The sequence below is a fragment of the Lampetra fluviatilis genome, chromosome 2 (genome assembly GCF_964198595.1).
Source record: "Lampetra fluviatilis chromosome 2, kcLamFluv1.1, whole genome shotgun sequence".
In the NCBI taxonomy this organism is placed as follows: Eukaryota; Metazoa; Chordata; class Hyperoartia; order Petromyzontiformes; family Petromyzontidae; genus Lampetra; species Lampetra fluviatilis.
In genome coordinates this window covers 31,976,128-32,000,137 of record NC_136276.1, presented here as the reverse complement: position 1 = coordinate 32,000,137, position 24,010 = coordinate 31,976,128, and the positions used below count along the sequence as shown (strand labels likewise).

General features: G+C 45.9%; 1 protein-coding gene across 1 annotated transcript; it reads right to left on the bottom strand.

Moving 5' to 3' along the window:
- Positions 1-11,317: 11,317 nt before the first annotated feature.
- PPIE (peptidylprolyl isomerase E) lies at positions 11,318-22,073 on the bottom strand. Its single transcript, XM_078874013.1, has 10 exons — positions 21,988-22,073; positions 19,876-19,974; positions 18,910-18,953; positions 18,704-18,730; positions 18,451-18,532; positions 18,214-18,320; positions 17,917-18,040; positions 15,216-15,401; positions 13,565-13,707; positions 11,318-12,734 (listed from the first exon to the last, which is right to left on the bottom strand). The coding sequence occupies exons 1-10, from the start codon at positions 22,019-22,021 to the stop codon at positions 12,666-12,668; spliced, it is 915 nt and encodes a 304-aa protein (XP_078730139.1). The 5' UTR covers positions 22,022-22,073; the 3' UTR covers positions 11,318-12,665.
- Positions 22,074-24,010: the final 1,937 nt, after the last annotated feature.

Genomic DNA, 24,010 nt, shown 5'->3' with positions numbered 1-24,010 from the left:
ACTCCCTTTGATCCTCCTCCTCCTCTCTTGCTGATAACCCAATCCACGTGATTGTATCATCGCTGCGCAGATGGCGGTCGCACGGCGGACTTAATAATTCACTCCCTGCATCCACTTAATTAACCCCGCTCGGACGCTCAACGCAAACCGACCCCACATCTCAGGACGACGAAACTCGTGTGGGTTACCGACGTTTTAGCGCGACAGCCCAACCCGCAGTGCTAGTTGCCGGCAGATGGGGAGCTTGATGAAGGGATTACATTTAGTTGCTTCCCTCCCCGCACCCCCCCCCCCAAGTTCGATTTATAAATTCCGAGCGAGGTGACAGGAGAGATAGGAAGAAGAGCGAGATGGGGGGAGGGGAGGGGGAGATGTCGTGAGATGAGAGAAGAGAGATGACAGATTGGTACAGAAACGTAGCAGAACGAGAGAGAGAGAGAGATGCAGACACGGGGCAACGAATGAGACCAGAAACCAGATCGGAATGAGCGACTAATTAGCTTCTTAAAATAAAATTTATTTTTTTGTCGATTTCCATTCGAGCCGAGACGTGAATTGGGAGTTCCCTTGAGCTACTTGGGACCCGAGGCACTTTGCTGTATGCCTCTCCAGCGCCACCCCTGTGCAAACCGGCTCACGTCGGAGATTTCGTGATACTCTCAGTAGACACTCACAATAGACACTCACAATAGACACTCACAATAGACACTCACAATAGACACTCACAATAGACACTGCCAGTAGACACTCCCAGTAGACACTCACAATAGACACTGCCAGTAGACACCACCAATAGACACTCACAATATACACTCACAATAGACACTCCCAGTAGACACTGCCAGTAGACACTCACAATATACACTCACAATAGACACTCACCGTAGACACTGCCAGTAGACATTGCCAGTAGACACTCACAATAGACACTGCCAGTAGACACTCACAATAGACACTGCCAGTAGACACTCACAATAGACACTGCCAGATGACACCTCCAATAGACACTCACAATAGACACTGCCAATAGACACTCACAATAGACACTGCCAATAGACACTCACAATAGACACTGCCAATAGACACTCACAATAGACACTGCCAATAGACACTCACAATAGACACTGCCAATAGACACTCACAATAGACACTGCCAATAGACACTCACAATAGACACTTCCAGTAGACACTCACAATAGACACTCACAATAGACACTGCCAATAGACACTTCCAGTAGACACTCACAATAGACACTGCCATTAGACACTCACAATAGACACTCACAATAGACACTGCCAATAGACACTCACAATAGACACTGCCATTAGACACTCACAATAGACACTCACAATAGACACTCACAATAGACACTGCCAGTAGACACTCACAATAGACACTGCCAATAGACACTCACAATACACTGCCAATAGACACTCACAATAGACACTGCCAATAGACACTCACAATAGACACTCACAATAGACACTTCCAGTAGACACTCAAAATAGACACTGCCAGTAGACACTCACAATAGACACTCACAATAGACACTCACAATAGACACTGCCAATAGACACTGCCAATAGACACTCACAATAGACACTCCCAGTAGACACTGCCAATAGACACTCACAATAGACACTTCCAGTAGACACTCACAATAGACACTGCCAGTAGACACTCCCAATAGACACTCACAATAGACACTTCCAGTAGACACTCACAATAGACACTGCCAGTAGACACTCCCAATAGACACTGCCAGTAGACACTGCCAATAGACACTCACAATAGACACTCACAATAGACACTGCCAATAGACACTCACAATAGACACTCCCAATAGACACTGCCAATAGACACTGCCAATAGACACTCACAATAGACACTGCCAATAGACACTCACAATAGACACTCCCAGTAGACACTGCCAATAGACACTCACAATAGACACTTCCAGTAGACACTCCCAATAGACACTGCCAGTAGACACTCCCAATAGACACTGCCAGTAGACACTCACAATAGACACTGCCAATAGACACTCACAATAGACACTGCCAATAGACACTCACAATAGACACTGCCAATAGACACTGCCAATAGACACTCACAATAGACACTCCCAGTAGACACTGCCAATAGACACTCACAATAGACACTGCCAATAGACACTGCCAATAGACACTGCCAATAGACACTCACAATAGACACTCCCAGTAGACACTGCCAATAGACACTCACAATAGACACTGCCAATAGACACTCACAATAGACACTGCCAATAGACACTCACAATAGACACTGCCAATAGACACTGCCAATAGACACTCACAATAGACACTGCCAATAGACACTCACAATAGACACTCACAATAGACACTCCCAATAGACACTGCCAATAGACACTCACAATAGACACTCACAATAGACACTGCCAATAGACACTGCCAATAGACACTCACAATAGACACTGCCAATAGACACTCACAATAGACACTCACAATAGACACTGCCAATAGACACTCACAATAGACACTCCCAGTAGACACTGCCAATAGACACTCACAATAGACACTTCCAGTAGACACTCACAATAGACACTCACAATAGACACTCACAATAGACACTGCCAATAGACACTCACAATAGACACTCCCAGTAGACACTCACAATAGACACTCACAATAGACACTCCCAGTAGACACTGCCAATAGACACTCACAATAGACACTCCCAGTAGACACTGCCAATAGACACTCACAATAGACACTGCCAATAGACACTCACAATAGACACTTCCAGTAGACACTCACAATAGACACTGCCAATAGACACTCACAATAGACACTGCCAATAGACACTCACAATAGACACTTCCAGTAGACACTCACAATAGACACTGCCAATAGACACTCACAATAGACACTCACAATAGACACTTCCAGTAGACACTCACAATAGACACTCCCAGCAGACACTCACAATAGACACTTCCAGTAGACACTCACAATAGACACTGCCAATAGACTCACAATAGACACTTCCAGTAGACACTGCCAATAGACACTGCCAATAGACACTCACAATAGACACTCACAATAGACACTTCCAGTAGACACTCACAATAGACACTGCCAATAGACACTCACAATAGACACTTCCAGTAGACACTGCCAATAGACACTCACAATAGACACTTCCAATAGACACTCACAATAGACACTTCCAGTAGACACTCACAATAGACACTTCCAGTAGACACTGCCAATAGACACTGCCAATAGACACTCACAATAGACACTTCCAGTAGACACTCACAATAGACACTGCCAATAGACACTCACAATAGACACTGCCAATAGACACTCACAATAGACACTTCCAGTAGACACTCACAATAGACACTGCCAATAGACACTCACAATAGACACTCACAATAGACACTTCCAGTAGACACTCACAATAGACACTTCCAGTAGACACTGCCAATAGACACTGCCAATAGACACTCACAATAGACACTCACAATAGACACTTCCAGTAGACACTCACAATAGACACTGCCAATAGACACTCACAATAGACACTGCCAATAGACACTCACAATAGACACTGCCAATAGACACTCACAATAGACACTTCCAGTAGACACTCACAATAGACACTGCCAATAGACACTCACAATAGACACTGCCAATAGACACTCACAATAGACACTTCCAGTAGACACTCACAATAGACACTGCCAATAGACACTCACAATAGACACTTCCAGTAGACACTCACAATAGACACTGCCAGGCGCCGGCATTGCTTCACCTAACCGCGAGTCGTGAACGAACGCTTCCCCAAACAAACCCCCATTAAATATGCAAGGAAATTAAACACATTAGGCACCGCACCACGCTTTGCCAACGTGAAGCAAATTGAAACGCACACACACACACTGACACAGCCACCCACCCTGATGATTGTATCGATTTAACTCGAGGCAATTAAGAACAAAAAGCGATTTGACACGAGGCGCGCGTGTTGGTGTCCGTGTGTGTGTGCGGTAGCGTCGTAGTTAGCGCACTTCGCTGCGAACCCAGCGACCCGAGTTCGAATCCCGCTCACGGCTAGCACCCAGTCAAGTGTATCTGAACCAGTCCTGGGCCTCCCCTAGGTCGACTCAGCCTCAAATAAGTCCCCGGTGTGGTTTGTAAAAATCGCCACGAGGGAGACAAAGGCGGCCGGGCGTGGTGCTGGCCACCCCCCACCCCCTCGTGTGCCGTGCCGGCCTTCATAGGGGCTCGTGCGACTCGCGAACAGCACTTGCACCGACACACCACGTCTACGAAGGCGACACACGGGGACAATCTTTGCCTCTTTGTACAAACACGTGGACGCGTTGAACACACCACCGGTGGGTGGGCTGGGAGTGGGGGGTATGGTAGGGTTAATTAAATAGCGAGCGTCATTCTCGTTCAATAATTCACGGGGAGGGGAGGTGAGGGGGGGCTTTAATTATTAAACGAGTGCCTGATACGCACGGAAGGACGCAAGTTCAAATCCTGGCTGCGGCGGGTTGACCCAGCCCATCATCATCCCCACCCCCGGGGGTCGATAAAGCGAGTACCGATTTGTGAGGAAATCAATGGATGGATTCGCCCCCGCCATAGAAAATTGCTCAGTTCGCAGTCACTTTGGCTACAGGATAGCTCCCTGGACGGATATGCACGGCTGTTGTATACTGCGTGGTGAGTCTCCTCTGTGTGTGCTGTCCTGAACACTACATAGCCCATAGGTGTGTGTCATGACTACAGAGATGTGTATGCTGTACATGCAGACTATACCGGTGTGCATGCCGTGTAGGTGTGTAGTTTGGGTACTGTGTGTGCATGGTGTGTGCGTGTGTAGTTGTGTATACTGTGTTCACAGGTGTACAGGTGTGTGTAGGTGTGTAGGTGTGTTTACTGTTGACAGGTGTGCATGGTGTGTAGGTGTGTAGTTGCGGGTGCTGTGTGTATAGATGTGCACACTGTGTATTGAGGGGAGCGGTGGCGCAGTAATTAGCGCACTGCGGTACGACCGCTTGCAAGCCGACCGAGTTCGACTCCCGGCCAAGGCTAATATCAGTCGCAAGTGGTATCTGAACCGGTCACGCACCCTCCCCTAGTACTGTAAACAACATTACCACTTTAATAGGTGCTCGCTAACAGCACTTGGAATATGGTGGCTGTTTGCACTCACACTGCGTATGTAGACGTGTGTGTGTGCGTGTATCGAGTTGGGTATACAGGTGTAAAGAGCGGTGGCGCAGTGGTCAGCGCATTGTCGATGATAAACTGCGGACCCGCGTCTTATTCGAGACCACGAAAAATCATCGGCACACTTGGGTCGACTTAGCCTCAAACGACTACAACTGGTTCGACATTTCAACATCACCAGTGGGGGAGACAAAGGCAGCTGGGCGCGTCACCCCCCCCCTTCTCTCCCCTATCATCTCCGGTCAGCCGTTACGGACCTTGATAGATGTTCGCTAACAACACATGCGGCACCAAGAGCCTTTAAGTCCATAGTGGAAGCACGTATTTTAAAACACTCGTAAACGGAGCTAACGCCTGCTGCACGCACACGATACTCTTACACAATGCGATCGAACTGTCCATAATTCGCGTACCCGCTGATTTACCGCGTACATGATCAAGAACTCGAAAGACATCGGCAAAAATATCGATCATCATAACGCGTCTTACCTGTGCACTGCGATAGACATGCCCGATGCATTCGTCGGGAATAAAAACAAAAAATCTCTTCTGCCCCTTTGCTCAAATCCACGTGAATGAATGATGATGATAATAAATCTTAGCTGTCATGTGCAGAGTCGAGATGCGTGGATGCGCACTCCACTCCCAGCCCGCGCCGAGAGTAACAACTCCTCCTCGACCGCTGCGCGAGTCGATGGAGCGCACGTCCCTCTATCGCCCTCTCCTCAGTAATTCCACCTTCTTCTGCCACCTCATTTAGAAGCCTCGGTATACCCAATATCCAGCGACCACCAACAACCACCACTACCGCCAGCAGCAATCCAAACTCCCACACACGAGACGCACACACAACCCAACCCCGCCACAAACAGCCACCCACCACCTCCAAAACAGCACCCTGACACCGCCACCACCACCCACCCACCCACCCCTCCCTCTCCCCACCACCACCTCCTTTCCCCCGTAAGCAGTGCTGATGACAAACTCCCGAGATGACTGTCCGCTCACATTTGATGGCTCTTGCCAGCTGGCGGTAAGGTGGTGGGAGAGGGGGGGGAGTGCAATTATTTCAAGCCACCGTGGAACCTACACAAGCGTGCCTCGCCTGCGGTTTGGAGCGAGGGATGACATCGATGCGGTTACAAGACGACGCGGTGGGAACGGCTGGGACGGGCTAAGTAGATAAATAAATAACGCCGCAAACAGACGTCTTTGAAGTCCACATCGCGGACTCTGGTCGCATAAGGAGGTGGATTTGACACGCAAGGAGGACTCTGGCACACTACCAATGAGACAGCGTCAGGCGTGGTCAAATTTAGTCCGGATGAAATTCCATCCCTGCCGTTGTAAGGCGACACACAATGTCGTAGCAGCAGCAGCAGCAACAAAAATAAGAATGATGTGGCGGGGGGGGGGAGGTTTTTGTCGCCACCCGCCTAGAAAATGTGTCAGCATTTTCATTGTGGTCTACACAGTCGTGGAGACTCAAAATCCCTTCCGCGATCCGCCAATCCCACCAGCAGAACATGTGTGCATGATGTCATTTATCTATTCATGAAAACTTCGCCGAGTCTCGCGACTCGTTTTCAGGAGGGTCCTGCAATGGGATGTTTAAATGTGTCTTATGCATCCTGCGAGAATACCCAAGGGCACGGTGGATAAACACGCAAAGTTCAGCACAGAGGTCCATCAATCCACTTGTTGTGCTCCTCCGATATCGCCACCGTCTCACAACCCAGCGGCTTTGTGAGTTCCACGCATCTCTGCCAGATTCACCGAAGCTTTCCATCCTGAGCGTCTAGACCAGGGGTCGGCAACCAAAATAACAAGAAGAGCCATTTCTTTCCAATTCGGTACAAAATTCAGTATTTCAAGAGCCGCAATGCATCTGAGTACATACTGTACTCACGTACATATCGTCAAGAAGCAGCCCGTAAAGAGCCGCATGCGGCTCCGGAGCCGTAGGTTGCCGACCCCTGGTCTAGACCTACGGGCATGTTCCTACACGTGTGTACGGCGCAGTTAAAAATAAATGGTAAAGGCGCATCCCTGCAATGTCCTGCTCACGCCACAGATAGTTGCGAAGGGCTTTCACTCGAGACAGTTCTAGGGAGCCCATCTAGACGGTCTTTGGCCTACTCTTCCACGCTAGTCAAGACTCTCTGGTAGTCGTGGGAGTTAGCTCACAAAAGTTGTTTAGGCCGTTTTCCGTGTCTCCATTGTCTTTCCAAAGTGCATGTATGTTGAACTTCTTTCGCACCGTACGTAGCCATCATTGAACCGTGCCCCGGGACCTGATTCGTCGTTCTACGTGCAACAAAGGAGGATCGAAAAAAACATCGCTCACCGTTTAAGCATTCGCGACACCCTTGTTTTAATAAGGGGGGGGGGGAGGGTGGGGGCACGTGGACCTGAGAAGGGTCACGTCGCTGGAAGGCAGCAGCCGAGTGGCAAAGTAGACACAAAGCCCCGACATAAACCACGAAGACGGAGCGATGAGATCGGCTCTCGTGCAAGGTGCTGCTGGCTGGATTGTCGCATCGCGGAACCTGGCATCAGCTCTTCATCCAGCAGTGGGTTGATCATGGCTAATAGTTGTGAGCCAGAAGACGATTAATAAAAAAAAAACCCACCCAACACATACGAAGCCTTCGCGTGGACAATGTGTCTCACAAACACCAAGATGTCTGTGTGATTTTGGAGCTCGCAAACCTCGCTTCGCACTGACCGGCTGTAATTCCATCCGGATAAATCTGGGTTCACTTGAACCCCAATAGCAATCGTGGCCGATTCGACGCTTCATTCGAGCTGTAGGCAAGTACTTGCATCGGCCCAGACCAGGTTCTTTGACTTGTCCGTACCATCTGAAGTGGCGAAAGTTCAGCGTTAAGTTTAATATTTATATAAGAAAACGTAAAAATTGTACTTTTAAAGGCCACATAAATTGGTACCACTATTTTGCAGGACTGCGAGGGATGGCGGTAAGTTAAAAAAAAAACACAAAAAATGTACTTTCACAGGGCCACGTAAATTGGTACCACTATTTTGCAGGACTGCGAGTGATGGCGGTGGATCAATCATGGCTAATGTTTTGACTTTATTATTTTCTTATCCATTACCCTGCTTATACGCAAACTCTTTTCAAGCTTGTTGCTTCCTGTGAAGCGCCTGGAGACGTGGTCGCGGGAAGCCGTTGTATACATGGCATTGTGTTGTATTGTTGTATTTCGATTTAAAGCTTTCGTGACTGCAGGGATTCATATTCTTGGTTCTTTTGGTAGTCACGTAGAAGGGAAATAATAAAATAATAAAAACAAAACAATAAAATTCTCACGACGTTTCGGCCACAACACAAGCAGCCGTCCTCAGGTGAAGAACAGAGCTGTCGGAAAGACAGCGTCATAATTATGTTTTATTTTTATAAATTTATTATTTCCCTTCTACGTGACTTTACCGAAAGATCCAAGAATTTGTATTGTTGTGTTTTATTGAGTTGTATTGTTTTATCGTGATGTATTGTTTTGTGTTGTATTGTTTTATTGAGTTGTATTGTTTTATTGTGATGTATTGTTGTGTTTTGTGTTGTATTGTGTTTTAGAGTTGTTTTGTTTTATTGTGATGTATTGTTGTTTTGTGTTGTATTGTATTGTTTTATTGAGTTGTATTGTTTTATCATGATGTATTGTATGTATGACGTTGAAAGCTTTACCGTTTCCAGTGCCACCGGCTTCAGCTTCTGGCATTGAAATATAATTCAATGACCATGGGAGCGAACGTATGAGACACGCACACACGCTTAGTTTGGCATGATTAACGCGTCTGAACTTGAACGCCCGCTTTAAGAAGCCTTGTAATCTATAAAACTGTAAACTATTTTTTTTATTTTACCAGGTTAAGGCCCACTTAGCTATGTCACTGTTTTTCAGAAGCGACCTGGCCACAAATGATAGCTCAACGAAGTGGCTTGTCAACCAACGCACGTGTTCATTCTAAATGCGGAGAGAGAAAACCCGGACCCGGAAAAATACCCACGCGACCACGGGCAGTGAGACACGCAAACTCCAAATCTACAGCAGGCGTCAGGGTCGGGATCGAACCCACGACCTCCTGCATACCGGGCGAGGTAGTTAACATCTCCTAGCCACCGTGATGATGATGAGAAACACGCAAACTCCAAATAAACAGCAGGCGTCAGGGTCGGGATCGAATCCACAACCTCATGTCCACCAGGCGAGGTAGTTATCTCATACCCACCGTCGGTGCGGTGGTGTGCGCGCTGCCCGATACGAATCCGTTTACTTGAGTTCGATTCTCTGGACAAAGTCGACCACCACTAGCGAGTGGCATCTGATTTGATCTTTGCCCCTCCTTGATCAACCCCCATTGACCAGCGTGGTGAAGTATGGCCAAACAAGGCCATCATCGACACGATTATTCAGCAGCAGGTTGATAAAGGACAACGCATTGTAATTTATATGCATTCAAATCTTGACTTAAAGCTTTCGTGACTGCAGGAATTCATATTATTTGGGTCTTTCGGTAAAGTCACGTAGATAGGTTCAAAGAAAATAATAAAAAAAACTACGTTTCGATCACATCAGGATGATCGTTTGTGTTGTGATCGAAACGTCGTAGTTTTTTGTTATTTTCTTTGAACCTATCTACGTGACTTTATCGAAAGACCCAAAGACGATTATATGCACTCATTAACCCCCCCCCCACCCCCTTCGCACGTGAAGGGCTCACAACCGACGTTCACACCTATCCCACTATTTAAGGAACGAAAAACGACTTCTCCACAAACCTGGCTGTCCGTCTGATGATGCGAGTTGTAATTACTGGCGAAACGTCGTACTCCCAAGATTGTAAATGTTGCGGATTTGCTCTCCATCACACCGGTGTGCCGTACTAGTAACACATTTCCATGTTCTGTTTACGTGACAAACTTCACTGCGTCGGGTGGTGGCGGCTTTAACGACACATTTACATGATCTAACCCAACAAACCCCCGAAATTATGGACGGTATATTCACCTTCTTCTCCAGCACAACAAAAGCGCGCACAAATTAACAGCGCATCCGTGTTCTATCCACTGCTGGATGAAGGCACCGTCTCAACGTCGTCGCCATCCATCTCGGGCGCGTTCCCTCCTTTAAGCTGCAGTTCCGTCACCAGTCTCGTCCACCGGAATTCTCTTCTCGCCACGTGTCTTGTCCCCAAGCCTGCGCTGTGAGTGAAGCCGTCTCTCCCTCGCAGATATCGCGAGCGAATTGTCACGCGTGACGATTCGATTAACAATCCCGATGCAAGACGTCGGGATTAGATGTGGACACCATGGTTCACAGCGGCCACTTAAGTGCATACAATTTATACAAGTCTAAGATAAAAAAAATCTTCCCATTCATATTAATCCGCTGTTACATTCCGGACAATAACATATACTAATTAACTTTCGATGTAAAGCTTTCTTGACTGCAGGGATTAATATTCTAGGTTCTTTCGGTAGTCACGTAGAAGGGACCTGTTCTTCACCTGAGGACGGCTGCTTGCGTTGTGGCCGAAACGTTGTGAGAATTGTATTATATTGATTTTATTATTTCCCTTCTACGTGACTTTACCGAAAGAACCAAGACGATATACTAATTATATTATTTTTCGTGGGCATCGCAATGGGAAGACATTCGAAATTCATTTGGGTTCTCACGCCATCTAGCGTCCAAACAGTTGCCCGTTTCCAGCAATTTCTTTGGGGATCATTGCGCACATGGCCATTAACATGTTGGAAAACCTCGGTAGCATTTGATTAACAAGCTGTTGATGAGACCCAGAATGCCAAACCCCGTTTAGTTTGCTTACTCAAAACAAATACTGCCGGATCATATTGGGCCAGAAAGTCGATTTAGGCAGGTTTTACATTTGACCGGTGTTCCAATGTTAGTTTTACAAATAATTGCATTATGCGTCTCATTCACTTGCGATGCAAGTGAAACTTTCATCTTCACTCTCCGCGGGATATTCTTAAGAGACCAATTTCGGGTGCCCATAAATCACCACGCTGATCAGAACCATTGCGTTTTTTTTATTAACCTAGCCAACAAGTTCCTCCAGCTATTTACAGGAATATCCGATAAACATTGAACACCCAATTCCAGTGTTGAATGCTGGCTTGGGTTCAGCTCCAGTAGCATCGCAACGCCCCCAATGCAGTTGAGCTTTCTCTAAAAAAGTAATTGGTGACATTAAAACAAACATTTATCCTAAAAACTTACCACAGGCGTGAAATATGTCAAATTAATAAACCGGCAATTGATCAACATTTAAGGCTACGTAGGATCAGACGACTGTATTTACACACAGCACATTGGGTTCCCCAGTGAATATGAAATCAATACATCAGTGGGGTTGCGGTGGTGTGGATGGCAGCGTACTGCTTTCGTCCTATCTCTTCTCACCCCCACTTCACTGGAACAAACTTCCCCCTCCACATTAAGCGGTCAGCTTCGCCCACTCGTTTCTGCCAACTCTAAACTCGCTTATTGTTCCCTCGTTCACCCCACGACCCCTTAATCTCTCCCTCATAACCACCACCGTTACTTTTCCCTCTTCATCTTCTCATTATATGGCTAGCAGTCATTCCCCATTCATTCGTCATTTAATGTAAATGTCGCTTTCACTGATTTCACGCATCACCACGGATATGCCCATTGCTTCCCGTCATCAATTTCATTCACCTCATCTCCACCATTACACTCACAAGAACTACTTTTAATTCCGTGTAAAGCGCCTTGGTTAAGGTGCTATATACATTCCGTGAAGATAAGATGAAGCAACGACCACCGGAGTTTGTTTCCAGACCACGGCTAATATCAGTTTCTCGTGTGGCCAAATAACCCACAGGACCAACATGGCATGGGGGAGGCCTTGATCCAGCAATGGAATCACACAAAGCTGTAAAGTACGACCTAGTAAACGCAGTTTGACGATACGTCACGCCATGAAACCTCTTCATGGCGAAAAAAATAAACGCATTTTTATTACAAAAAAACAGCTCGACATTTTTTCATTCCGTTAAGATTTCCAGTATAAAAATACATTAAACCAGGGTCATTCCGTGTCTACGGATGCACATTTCCTCCCCGTACCCCCTCCCCCGCCATCTCCAATTAGTGCGCGTGTGATGCCCGTTATTACATTTACAATCGATTGGCTTGATGCGACGAGATGCGCGACCGTGTCCAAGCCCCACAAAGCAATGAATCGCCCATGGCCACGTCATGAAACAGTCGAGGCTCAAGGCCGCTGCGGCGATGCAGGACGATGTCCACGCGATTGTGTGAATGAGTGCGATCGTGTGAATGAGCGCGATCGTGTGAATGAGCGCGATCGTGTGAATGAGCGCGAGCGCCGCTTCTTCACTCCAACTCCCCGCAGTCGGAGATGATAATCTTCTCGCGCGGCTTTCCGTCCTTCGTGCCCTGAGCCTGCGCGATAAAACGCAGGTGCAAGGTAAAGGTGCAGCCCTGAAAGTACCTGCGCACACCAACGTCGGTGCCCTAGATAACGCCTGGTCGACTATTCCACGCTGGCCCGAGATATATTTGAAGAGGTGGGAGTAACCAACCGGTGAGCACGGGTGGCTACGTGCGTTGTGTGAAAGAAGTTCAACTTGCATACGTAGCTGCATGTTATTCTACGATGTGTGATTTGTCGATCGACTGGGGTGTACCCATTTATACTGCTGGGTGGGGACAGATGCGGTGGGGGGCGGTGGGGGGCGGGGGGGTGGTGATTGAGGAAACTTGCCCAGCGTTGTAACTTCCGTGACGGTAAACTGAACCGGCGGCCTCTGGATTGCAAGTCCAGTGCGGTAACCTTTGCACCACGGCAGCATCCCAACATTAAACCCAAATCATTGTCAATTCCAGGTCCCCGTACAGCAACAAGTCACCGAATTAAAGATTCATCATCATCATTACCACGATCCATGGGCAAATAGCCCCGTAGGTGCCCAGCTGCACATTTCATCACTTGTTTCCACTTTCCTCTCTCTCGTGCCAATATGCTCAAGTAGTGCCACATCTCTCCGGCACCAATCTCTTATGTCGTCAAGACATTCTCTGTTCGGTCTTCCTCTCTTCTTAAACACTCAGAGATGATATTTGACAACATCCGCCAGAGCACTATATTCAAACGCCGGTCTCACAAAACCTCCTGCAGGCTGCATCTCTCCGAGATTACAGAGAGTATATATATTTTTGAATAAGCACAAGCCTCGATGTAAAACTCTGGATCTTCCACTTTTGTACATCACCTCCATTTTTCGGAGCACGTCCATGCCTTCGGTGAGCTCCCCCACCACGACGTGCTTGCCGTCCAGCCAGTCCGTGCGATCGCACGAGATGAAGAACTGAGAGCCGTTCGTGTTGGGCCCCGAGTTGGCCATCGAGATCATGCCTGCACACGTCACGACAAGCACCCATTGCTCAGGCCGACACAAACATGCCAATAATAATATTAACACCATTGGAACCTCATTTGCCAGTAAAAAATATGATAATTGATTTTTTACCCTTCTATCTGGCAACAGGTGTCAGTTTTGTTGCCAGATAGAAGGGTAAAAAAACTATTATCATATTTTTTACTGGCAAATGAGGTTCCAATGGTGTAAATGCTTACCCCGAGCTCTCATACTCTGATGGTGCATTGTCTTTGAGTTGTGCACCTTTTGGAGTCATCTGGTCCAACCCATGTGAGACTAGGCTCTAAGGAAAGCTGTCTCGGGTGTGGACCAATCAACTTCAAGGACAGTGCATACATTATCAGAGTTATGTTTTTTGTTTGCATTATGACTGCAGGTATAGTGGTCTATGCAAACATGACTCCTTGTAAAAAAGGTGTCAGTTTTGTTGCCAGATAGAAGGGTAAAAAAGCAATCATAATAATATTAACGCGAAGGTAGAATAACAGGTCACGCGGAATGCGCCCAAATCTCATCACATCTTGGGACGCTGAGCAGCGAGGTTGAGGAACCTGGGTAGTGCGTGGATGGTTGACCACCCTGTGAAAGTCGGAGGCTTCACAAAATAAAATTGGCTGCAAGCCTACATAGTGGAGTAGCACAATGACAACTTTATTGTTCCCTGTTTCCATGCTCACGCGTCTATGCTCTCCTGCCTTCGCCAACCCGCACTGACTACATACAAATAACCCCCGTGACCTACATCGATTGGGGAGGCCATCATCCAACAGTGGACTGACAAATGGGTTGCACTTTACAAAGATGGTCACTGCATCGTACGCTTTCAGATGCGCTTTTGCGGCCGTCTGGAACGCTCTTCCTTCTGATATTCGGAAGCCGCTGGAGCTATGCATTTTTAAATGTAGATTGAAAACTCATTTCTTTAGAACTACTTTTTGTGTTTAGTTAATTTTCTTTCCATCCCCCGCACTTCCGATTAGCACGGTTGGCTACGTGCTGTGCGAAAGAAGTTCAACATGCATGCATACGTATGTATACCACATTTCTAGTTATTTTCACGAAGAGAATGACTGCAAGGTCAACGACACGAAGAATAAGGTGACATTATCCGGCCATGTGGCACCGTGATCGGTGCTCTCAGCTCACGATTGTAAAACTGCAAATTCAAAATCCCGTTCAGCAGTGGACTTGTCTTGTCATACCTCTGAGGAAGGTCAAATGGAAATGAGGACCACTTTGTGGAAAAGTCAATGGGCACGTAATCCCATTCACACAGCACGCAGCACAACGAATTTTCGCCATTTGGCATCGTGGTTCAACGAGGCCACACGGACGTCATCCCAACGTTATTATCGCTCCAGTCAAATACCGTGGAACGCACGCTACAGAGCGTCACAGAATCCACACGCGTGTGCGGGATTATTTTTTCTTCCTTATTTAACGCGACACCATCGCCTTGAAGCTCACAAGCTCCCCCACTGACCGGGGCCCGTGTGCTTGAGGATGAAGTTCTCGTCTTCGAACTTCCGCCCGTATATGGACTTCCCGCCGGTGCCGTTGTGGTTGGTGAAGTCGCCCCCTTGGCACATGAACTGCGGGATCACGCGGTGGAAGCAGCTGCCCTTGTAGCCAAAGCCCTTCTCGTGCGTGCACAGACTGCGGAAGTTTTCTGCACACAGGGGAAAGAGAGAACGAGGGGAGCGGTTTGCATGCACACGCTTATGCACCGCCTGTACGTTGCAGGCACATTTACGAGAGACACCCCAAAGGTTAAATCACCTATCTTTCCTCATTTTCTTATATATGTTACATGAATAACATTTTGAGATGATACATCTCGGCTGTGTGGTGGACAGCAGCAAGGCAGTGCAGCAAACATTGTTGTACCCTACTTCGATGCTCCCACATCTATTCTGCCCGCCTTCCCCAACCCACATTGAGGAGCATGGTGAAGTATGGTCAAATACCCCACGTAACCTGCACGACATTGGGGGGCCCTCATCCAGCAGGGGATTTACAAAATCGCTGTACATGTACGTTCAGCCAGTCTCAGAACAATCCAATGGCAAAGTCTCCTTCCAACAAAGCAATGCCTAGGGGACACACAAGCCTGGTGACATACACAACAAGGCCATGGCACAGTTCGAGTGGACTGTGCTGTCACACATCTCATGTAGCCCACGTGTGCGGCAGGCACACTCACATTGCCATCTGAAGGGAGCGAAATTGTGAAGGTGAATGCTTACAACAAGCGTTGCGCCAACGGCTACGCGGCGCAGATGAAACAGTTTACAACGATGGAATGCTGGTCCCGGTTCCATCTTGGCACATCGAAAACGATGTTGAAAAAAAAGGCAAATGTTCCCCAGGCATGAATAGCTAACAGTTTGGATCAGTTCAATAACAAGTTATTGAGTCAAACAAAATTGGAGCCATTACTTTCTGAGCATTCCTTGTAAATACATTCTTCTTCTTCTTTCGTATGGCTGATGTAGATGCAGCGCAACAACGACAATTTCACATGCAGGTGGTCAAGCCAGATAACCTGCATCAAGAGCAGTGGAGTGCATCGCTGTGATGTGACGTGTACATAAACATTTAGGGAATGGCGCTCAAACAGCATTTGTGTACACACACGCGTATGCAACACACATAAGAACAATTATTTACAACATACATCTATACACTACCCTTGTGCCAGTGCCACTGTCCAAATTGGCCAAATATGAAAAATTACACCGCAAATGACTCAACTGGAATATACATCGCAATCGTTGCACTCTGATTGGAAAAACAAAACAAGCAATTCATGAGACTCAGTTAGGCTTCTCTATGTAAAAAATACAATAAAATAAACAAGCCCACTCTGATACCAAATTAGCGGTGTATTAATAATAATCACTCTTTGAAAGTTAGGTATTACATTCCTTAAAACTTTGTCTAGGTTACATGTACAACATATTACAGAATTTGAAATATGCCGTGCATGTATAACGCAGCATAAGCTATGACACAAAAACTTTATCTCATTTATGCTGATAATAAAACACTCTGCGAGATGGGAGGAAAGAAAGTTTTTTCGAGCTTTGTGCACGGGGGAGTTGATTTTTTTTTAGCAGAAACACACACACGCACTTCCAGCAGATATGGCATGGCCACAGGGGGTGAACAGGCATGTGTAAACCAAACACCTGACTGCGAGATGGAATTCAACGGGACAGAAAAACTAAGTGCACGGTGAAATCAACCCCCACTTTCCAAAAATGCGTTTCTGTACAGAAAACCATCGAGTAACCGTTTCCCAGCGAGTAAAACAAGTCAGATAACAAATGGCAAAATAACCTTCATCAATCACTCCGACCTGATGCTGACTGCTAAATTGACAGGCTATGCTGGAATGTATGACACAAACCTCGGTATAATTCTTTATTTAATATACATGTATTCTCATAGCATACTTATATTGGATACAATAATCGAGATGTATATGGTTTAAAACCATGTCTTGCAAACAAGACTTTTTCACCTATGTTTTTTTCCTTTTTGGTTCAGTACAATGTGTGCGGTATTACAACTTAAATTTATCGAGCTTCTAAATTATACCACATCACAAGAAGCTGTGAACTAGCATACAATTTCACAATGACCATGATTAGACAACACAATCAGTAATTTTAACTCTAACACCATAACCATCATCATCATCATCATCATCTCCAAACCCACCTATACCATCATCACTTCCAAAACACTACCATACAACTACCACAATCACCACCAATACAAATTGCACTGTTTCTTAAAGTCTCGCAAGCACAAGTGCAAAGAAACCAGTCAAATCAAACATAACTAAATCATGCATCCATAATACAGGTTTTTTTTGGGTTATATCGCATAAATATAAATGTATTGTTAAACCCGCCACCACCCGACACAGCCAATTAGTAAGGTTTCTCACGTAAACAGAACATGGCAATTCGCGAGCCCGTAAATATAACTTCCTTCTCTGAGAGGGCGCCCAAATGAGTCGTCTTGGCAGGTGTGGATGCTCCACTCCAGCGAGCCTCCCTAGCCCTTCTAGGATGCTCGGGGTAAACAGCAGCTACAACCCGACCGAGTTGGTTAACATTGCTCGGCTACGCTTCCATCTCAGGACACGGCAGCAGCAGTAGGTGAAATCCTACCTGCTGTCATGGGCACAATGTCCGCCCGCAGAAGGATGCGCAGTCGCCCAGCTGGCTTGTTGCCGATCTTTATGTCCATGTACACCTGGGGATTTGCTCGAATACGCTTTGCTGGCGGTTCCCCCTGCACACACACAGTTGAAACGCACTTCACTTAACATGAGCTTTGAAGTAAAAAACGCTAGAAGTGACACCGTGTCACCATATGTATCACCGGTAGTATTCAAACCTCTTGTGCAATGCAATTATCACACTTAGAAAAGAAAACTGGTGAGGCATCGCAAGTGATGAGCGCACCTCCTGAACCTCCGTCTTAGCTGCATCCTCCACTTTTTCTCCACCCTTTTCCTCTGTCTCCATGGTCTTCCCAGAAAACCTTTTCAGCCAGTTGTCGTCCGACCACACTGTTAGATCACAGCACATCAAAATGAGCGACCGAGAGAGACCGCACGCAACACTTCTGTCAACGCCGGAGGGTGCGGTGTGAATTGTGCATTGGCCCATGGTCAGCATGATAAGGCTCCTGCAAATGACCTGGTCGCATGGAGCCCTCCTTGAGCCTCATGGGTTTAGCGAGGTTCACGCGGATGGTGCGACCAAACAGCTCCGACTCATTCTGCAAACGCACACAGGCACGTTGGACGCATGAGAAAAATATTCTCATGGCAACACTACAAAAAAATTACAATCGAGCAAAATGTAATGGAAAAAATGAGTTTCCTACTGAACTTAATGAGAGAATGTGCGTACTTAATTGTTAACGGATAGGGAGGGAAGTAACACTCACCATGTTGTCGATTGCTGCTGCAGAATCCTGAAAGATAATCACATGCGAAAGATGATAATACACAACATCGAGTGCTCGTTGTTCTAAGAAAAATATCACTTCAATGTAAAATATCACTACAATGTATAACTGTACATTATTACTGAAACAGGTATATGAGTAAATATAAAATTATTTTGTAAATACAAAATTTGTTACTAACAAACCTCTGCAGCTTCAAACTCCACAAACCCAAAACCTCGGTGCTTTTCTGTAAACAGAAACAAAAACAAACGAGTAAGAAGGCACTCAACAAAATCCCAGGCGTCTAACATGGAAAGTCTGCGTATTATGCCAATCTAGCAGATAAATCCGTCGGTGCATTGACGGGGTTGACTTCAACCGACGGTTGCGTGGATTTTTCTCCGGGTCCTCCGGTTTTTCGCTTCACATTTAGAGTCAACATGCATTTCGAGTATTTGGCTGCTTTAAATTTCCACGTGATAAGCCACTTCTGTTGGGCGATCATTTGTGTGACCAGTTCGCTTCTAAAAAAGAGCTATATAGCTCAGTGGGGTATTACCTGGTAATATAAAAATGGTTGAGTTTTAGTTCAGACTTTGCTTTCTGTAAGAAGCCAGAAGAGGGCGACAAAGGGGCTTAAACTCAGCTCCGAGAAGCTTTAGGATTTCTGCAAACATTTATTCTGACACAAGCGGTTCAATGGATTAAAATGCCCAGCTATCTCCTTGCAGTGATTGATCACATACGCCTTTCTAAACATCCCCAATGTTGAAGAAAGGCAGAAAGTAAATACAAAGCTGAGATGGTTATACGACATTTAGGGAGGTGCCGTTGTAATAATTACCACAAACAGTAGTACATCAAGCTTGAAATGTAACAAACGATGTTTCAATGACAGTAAGCAGATGTGAGTCACTGTAAATCTAAAACTCAAACCCCGTTCTACCACCCTCATCCTTTACGTCTGGTGGTTGAGAATTTTTGACTGACGATGACTACGCTCTCTCTCCTTGCTGTAGCCAGAAGTTTGAAACGTCTCACTTATTGAATTAAAGGCTGGTGTTGCCCTAACTTATGAGTATTCGTATTCTCAGCTTTCCTAAGTGTGCTTGTGTTCCATCGTTTGAGCAATATTTGATACACGGAGGGCAGACGAGTTGGTGTTGTACCTGTCTCATAGTCGAGCGGCATCTGGATGTCCACGATGTCCCCGAACGGGATGAACGCGGCATGTAAAACCTTCTCATCCACCTCCTCCGCCAGCCCGCCTGGTGGACAGCCAAATAAATAGTTTAGGAAGGAAGAGTTTGTGTCATTGGTACAAAAAATAAAGTTCAAGGGGGCCGGGTGATTTCGAGATCTGAGCACGAGTTGGTTATGACTGAGATCATGGGTTTCAAGGCAGGCAAGCAACCTTGGATTCACACGCAATATCTTAAGAGGTGAAACGTGGGTATATTGCCTTACAGCAACATCCATTCTTGTACTGTACTTCTAAGCGTCCAACCCGCACTGACAAGCCAAAAACGTTGCTTATGAAGCACACCGGTGTGTTGGATAGTAAACCCACAACATTTACAATTCGAGTACTAGTAACGGTTTGGCATTTTTGTTGACGTGCCAAAACCTTACTAATTGGTTGTGTCGGGTGGTGTCGGGTTTAACGACACATTTATATTTACGTGATCTAACCCAACAAAAACCCTCTCCTGTGAATAAAATTGGTCGCGAAAGCCCACGTGTTAAACCGATTCCATCGTACAAGCCACATGGCCCCGTGCACTTTGCACGCCGCGTTGATCACCGTTGCACACTTCACTGGGTTATTCACGCGGTGCATCGAAACTGTTTACTTCAATCGTAAAGTTGTGAGAGTCGCGAGATTGTGACAGAATTAAGAGTAGAACTTTGGCGCAGTAAAGTCGTTATAACGTGCGCTGCGCTATGAACCCCGCTTTCTAGTTCGATGTCTGGCCACTGTCAACATCACCACCACTATTTTTAAATCCTTTATATTAAGTTCACTTGCTTGCGTGCTTACGACCGTGCAAATCTTTCGGTCGTTTTTTAACCCACTTCCCGTGATCCAATCGAGCTGACATTTTGCACACAGACTCGTTGTGCGTGACAATTAATGTTCGTGAAATTTTTTTCCAAAATTTTACACTTTTTAGGACAAAAATATTATATTTAATTACCAATTGCTTAATGCTGCCATGCAATCATCTGACCCATAGGTGGCAGCCATCTCAAGCCAGAGGACGAGAGGACTCTAGCCGCCACGCATATAAAGGAATTATAGTGAAAAACTTTGTTTTTACGGGTTATACTTGTTAGTCGACCAGGTAAGAGGCTCACAGTGAACTATTACGGCTCTTTCTCAGAAGCGACCTGGCCATAACAAATGATGATAGCTCAACTAACTGCGGCTCATCATCATTGAGCCAAATGCTGTAAACGCGCCACGTCGATTCTAAACGTGGAGGGGAAAGCCGGAGTAGAGACCCGAGTAAGATTTTTAGTTCAGTTAATTTATTATTAGGTATAGCCCTGTGAGCCATGCGGCGGCTCTTGAATCAGGTACAACCGCAAACAAACAAAAAACATGAACAAGAAACATCTACGCGCAACATGATGATGATTATGATGCCTTCATTCAAACCGCTCCTGACCTCCACCAACTTCTCCATCGCGGAGTGCTTCGAAGAATGGCCCATTGCCCGAAACGTCACCGATTATATCTATTTTTTAATCTCCCTCATTTAAGGCAGTGTCGATGACGAGTTGCGCGTGTGGACGCACACCCGCCAAAGCAGCAACAATCGGCAAGTAATTGGTTTGTTCGTGAAGTATGGTCAAATCGGTGACGGGAATCATTCGGCCCTCATACAGATTGACAGTAGGCCCAAGGCTTCAACCCATTGAGAAAACAACAAAAAAACCCGACGCTACAATATAGAATACAATCATAATACAGGTTTTTTTGGGGGGGTTGAATCGCGTAAGAAATGCGTAGTTAAATCCGCCACGGCCAATTAGTAAGCTTTGTCACTTAAACAAAACGTGGCACAGCACATCATGGGATAGCACACCCACAACATTTACAATCCGAGTACGACGTTTAATAACGAACACATTCGTTGAATTTTGGGCCGAAAGTGGGATTTTTTGGTTTAAAAAAAATCAATCGTAATCGTCGTCAGGAGAAATCGAAGTTTAACAATGATAACAACAATAATAATAACAGTAATTGCGGCTATTCGACAGGCGCCACAACTCACCGACGTAGAGGATTCGCTTGTTGCTGGCCGCCATCACTTTGGCGATGACGCTACCGCGCCCTCTCGGCCAATCAGCGCGGCGCAGAGTCGCGTTCAGGGGTCCGCGGTCAATCTAGATTTGAAGTTTAGAAAGAGTAGGAGTCCGCGGTCATTTGCTACCAGCCAGCGAAAAATCGCTCGGGCAAGTTGCTGCTAGCGTCCTATGGAGTCGGGCTGAACGATTAATCGATTTCAAATCGCAATTTGAAATAATGCGATTAGCAAATCGCAAAAGCTGCGATATTTTTGCGATTTGAAAAGTCCTATTTGGAGAAAATAAAATACTATTTAATTTTAATAAAATAAATGTTTATTTTATATTAATAATAAAAAATGTTATTTATAAAAAAAATTTGATATAATTTTATTTTAATAAAATAAAATGTTATTTCATACCGACGTGACTTTACCGAAAGAACCAAAGAGCCTGGATTCCTGCAGTCACGCAATATTCAAATCAAGATTAAAGTCCTATTACTTTCTTATTGGAATTGTTTGATTTATTATTATAACTGTATTTATTTAACTCAACAATTGTTCTATGTTTGATTATTCTATTTCAATATTTTTTTTTAATAAATACATGTTGGAAGCAATTAATATATTTTAAGTTCTCATCCTTGCATTAGAATATATAGATAGAGCAGTTCATATGTTTGATGGTATCATGTTGTAATACTCCATCACAATCTGTTACACAGTGAATATTGAACTGAAGCTTGACTTTAAAAAATTTAATCGCAAAATCTGTCAGAAAAATCTCAATTGCATATTTTCCCCAAATCGTTCAGCCCTACGATGGAGGCCACCACTGGCACACGACTGTGATGGGGTAGGGGGGACAACACCACGCCCCGGCCACCTTTGTCTCTCCCCCAGTGTCGGTACTTATTTGAGTCTGAGTCGACCTAGGGGAGGCCCGGGACCGGTTCAAGATAATCGTCCCCTGGTGGGTTGTTGGTGGCCGTGAGCGGGAATCGAACTCTGGTGGCCGGGTCCGTAGGGCAGCCGCGCTAACCGCTACACGACCGCTACCCACGCCTCGAGCCGCCTCCCCCACTCACGCACGTGGCCGCTCTATTACGCGCGACTTGGTTGCACATCCCTCGCGCCCCACGTGGAGCATAACACTGGCAAGTTGCACAGATGGCTCTGGTGAAGACGGGCGCGATGCCATGGCCCAGTTGGTAGCGCGTTCGCCGCTTAATGCAGGTTCACGGTTCGAATCCAGACGGAAGCCCTGCTTAACACTGCAGTACTAATTTGTTTTACCCACGGCCATTCAGACCGACGTTTTACATCAGCATTTGCTTAAGCGGCCGAAGTGTGCCCTGGTTTTGACTTTTGAGTCTAATCAGCAGTCAGGTCTGTTTTACAAAGAAATGGCCTTGAAGGCCTATAGATTGCTGGAAATTATATTTTTTACAGACATGCAGGAGCTGGACTGTTTATTCGTGTGACTTGTGATTTTCCACAATAGCACAACATCAGTACGTATTTTTACGCTAAATTTATAGTCTCCAAATTAAAGTATGTAAATTCACTTGATGTGACTAATTACTCGTAAGGTCAAGAATGGCCAAACAAATCCAATGACCAACATTACATGGGGAGGCCTTCATCCAGCAGTGGATTGACAGGAAATTAAGGGGTGATGTAGTTAGAACACTGCGCTATGAACCTGCTACCCGAGTTAAATTCCTGTCACTGGCTAATTCATAGCAGTGGCGATATCTAAACCAGTCTCAGGCCCACTTTGGCACTGATCAGCAGGGTGAGGTATGGTCAAACAACCTTCCAGATGGATCTGGTATGTAGGTTTCATTATGACGTGGATTGAGAAAAAGCTGGACTTAATGTACGATGATCAAGGAAAGTGGAAGGGTCCCTGGGTTTGAACATGGCACGATGCAAGAAGGGTTATTTGCCGATGGTTAACTGGTCATGAAATGTAAACCAAATGAGGATGACCAACATGGAGTCG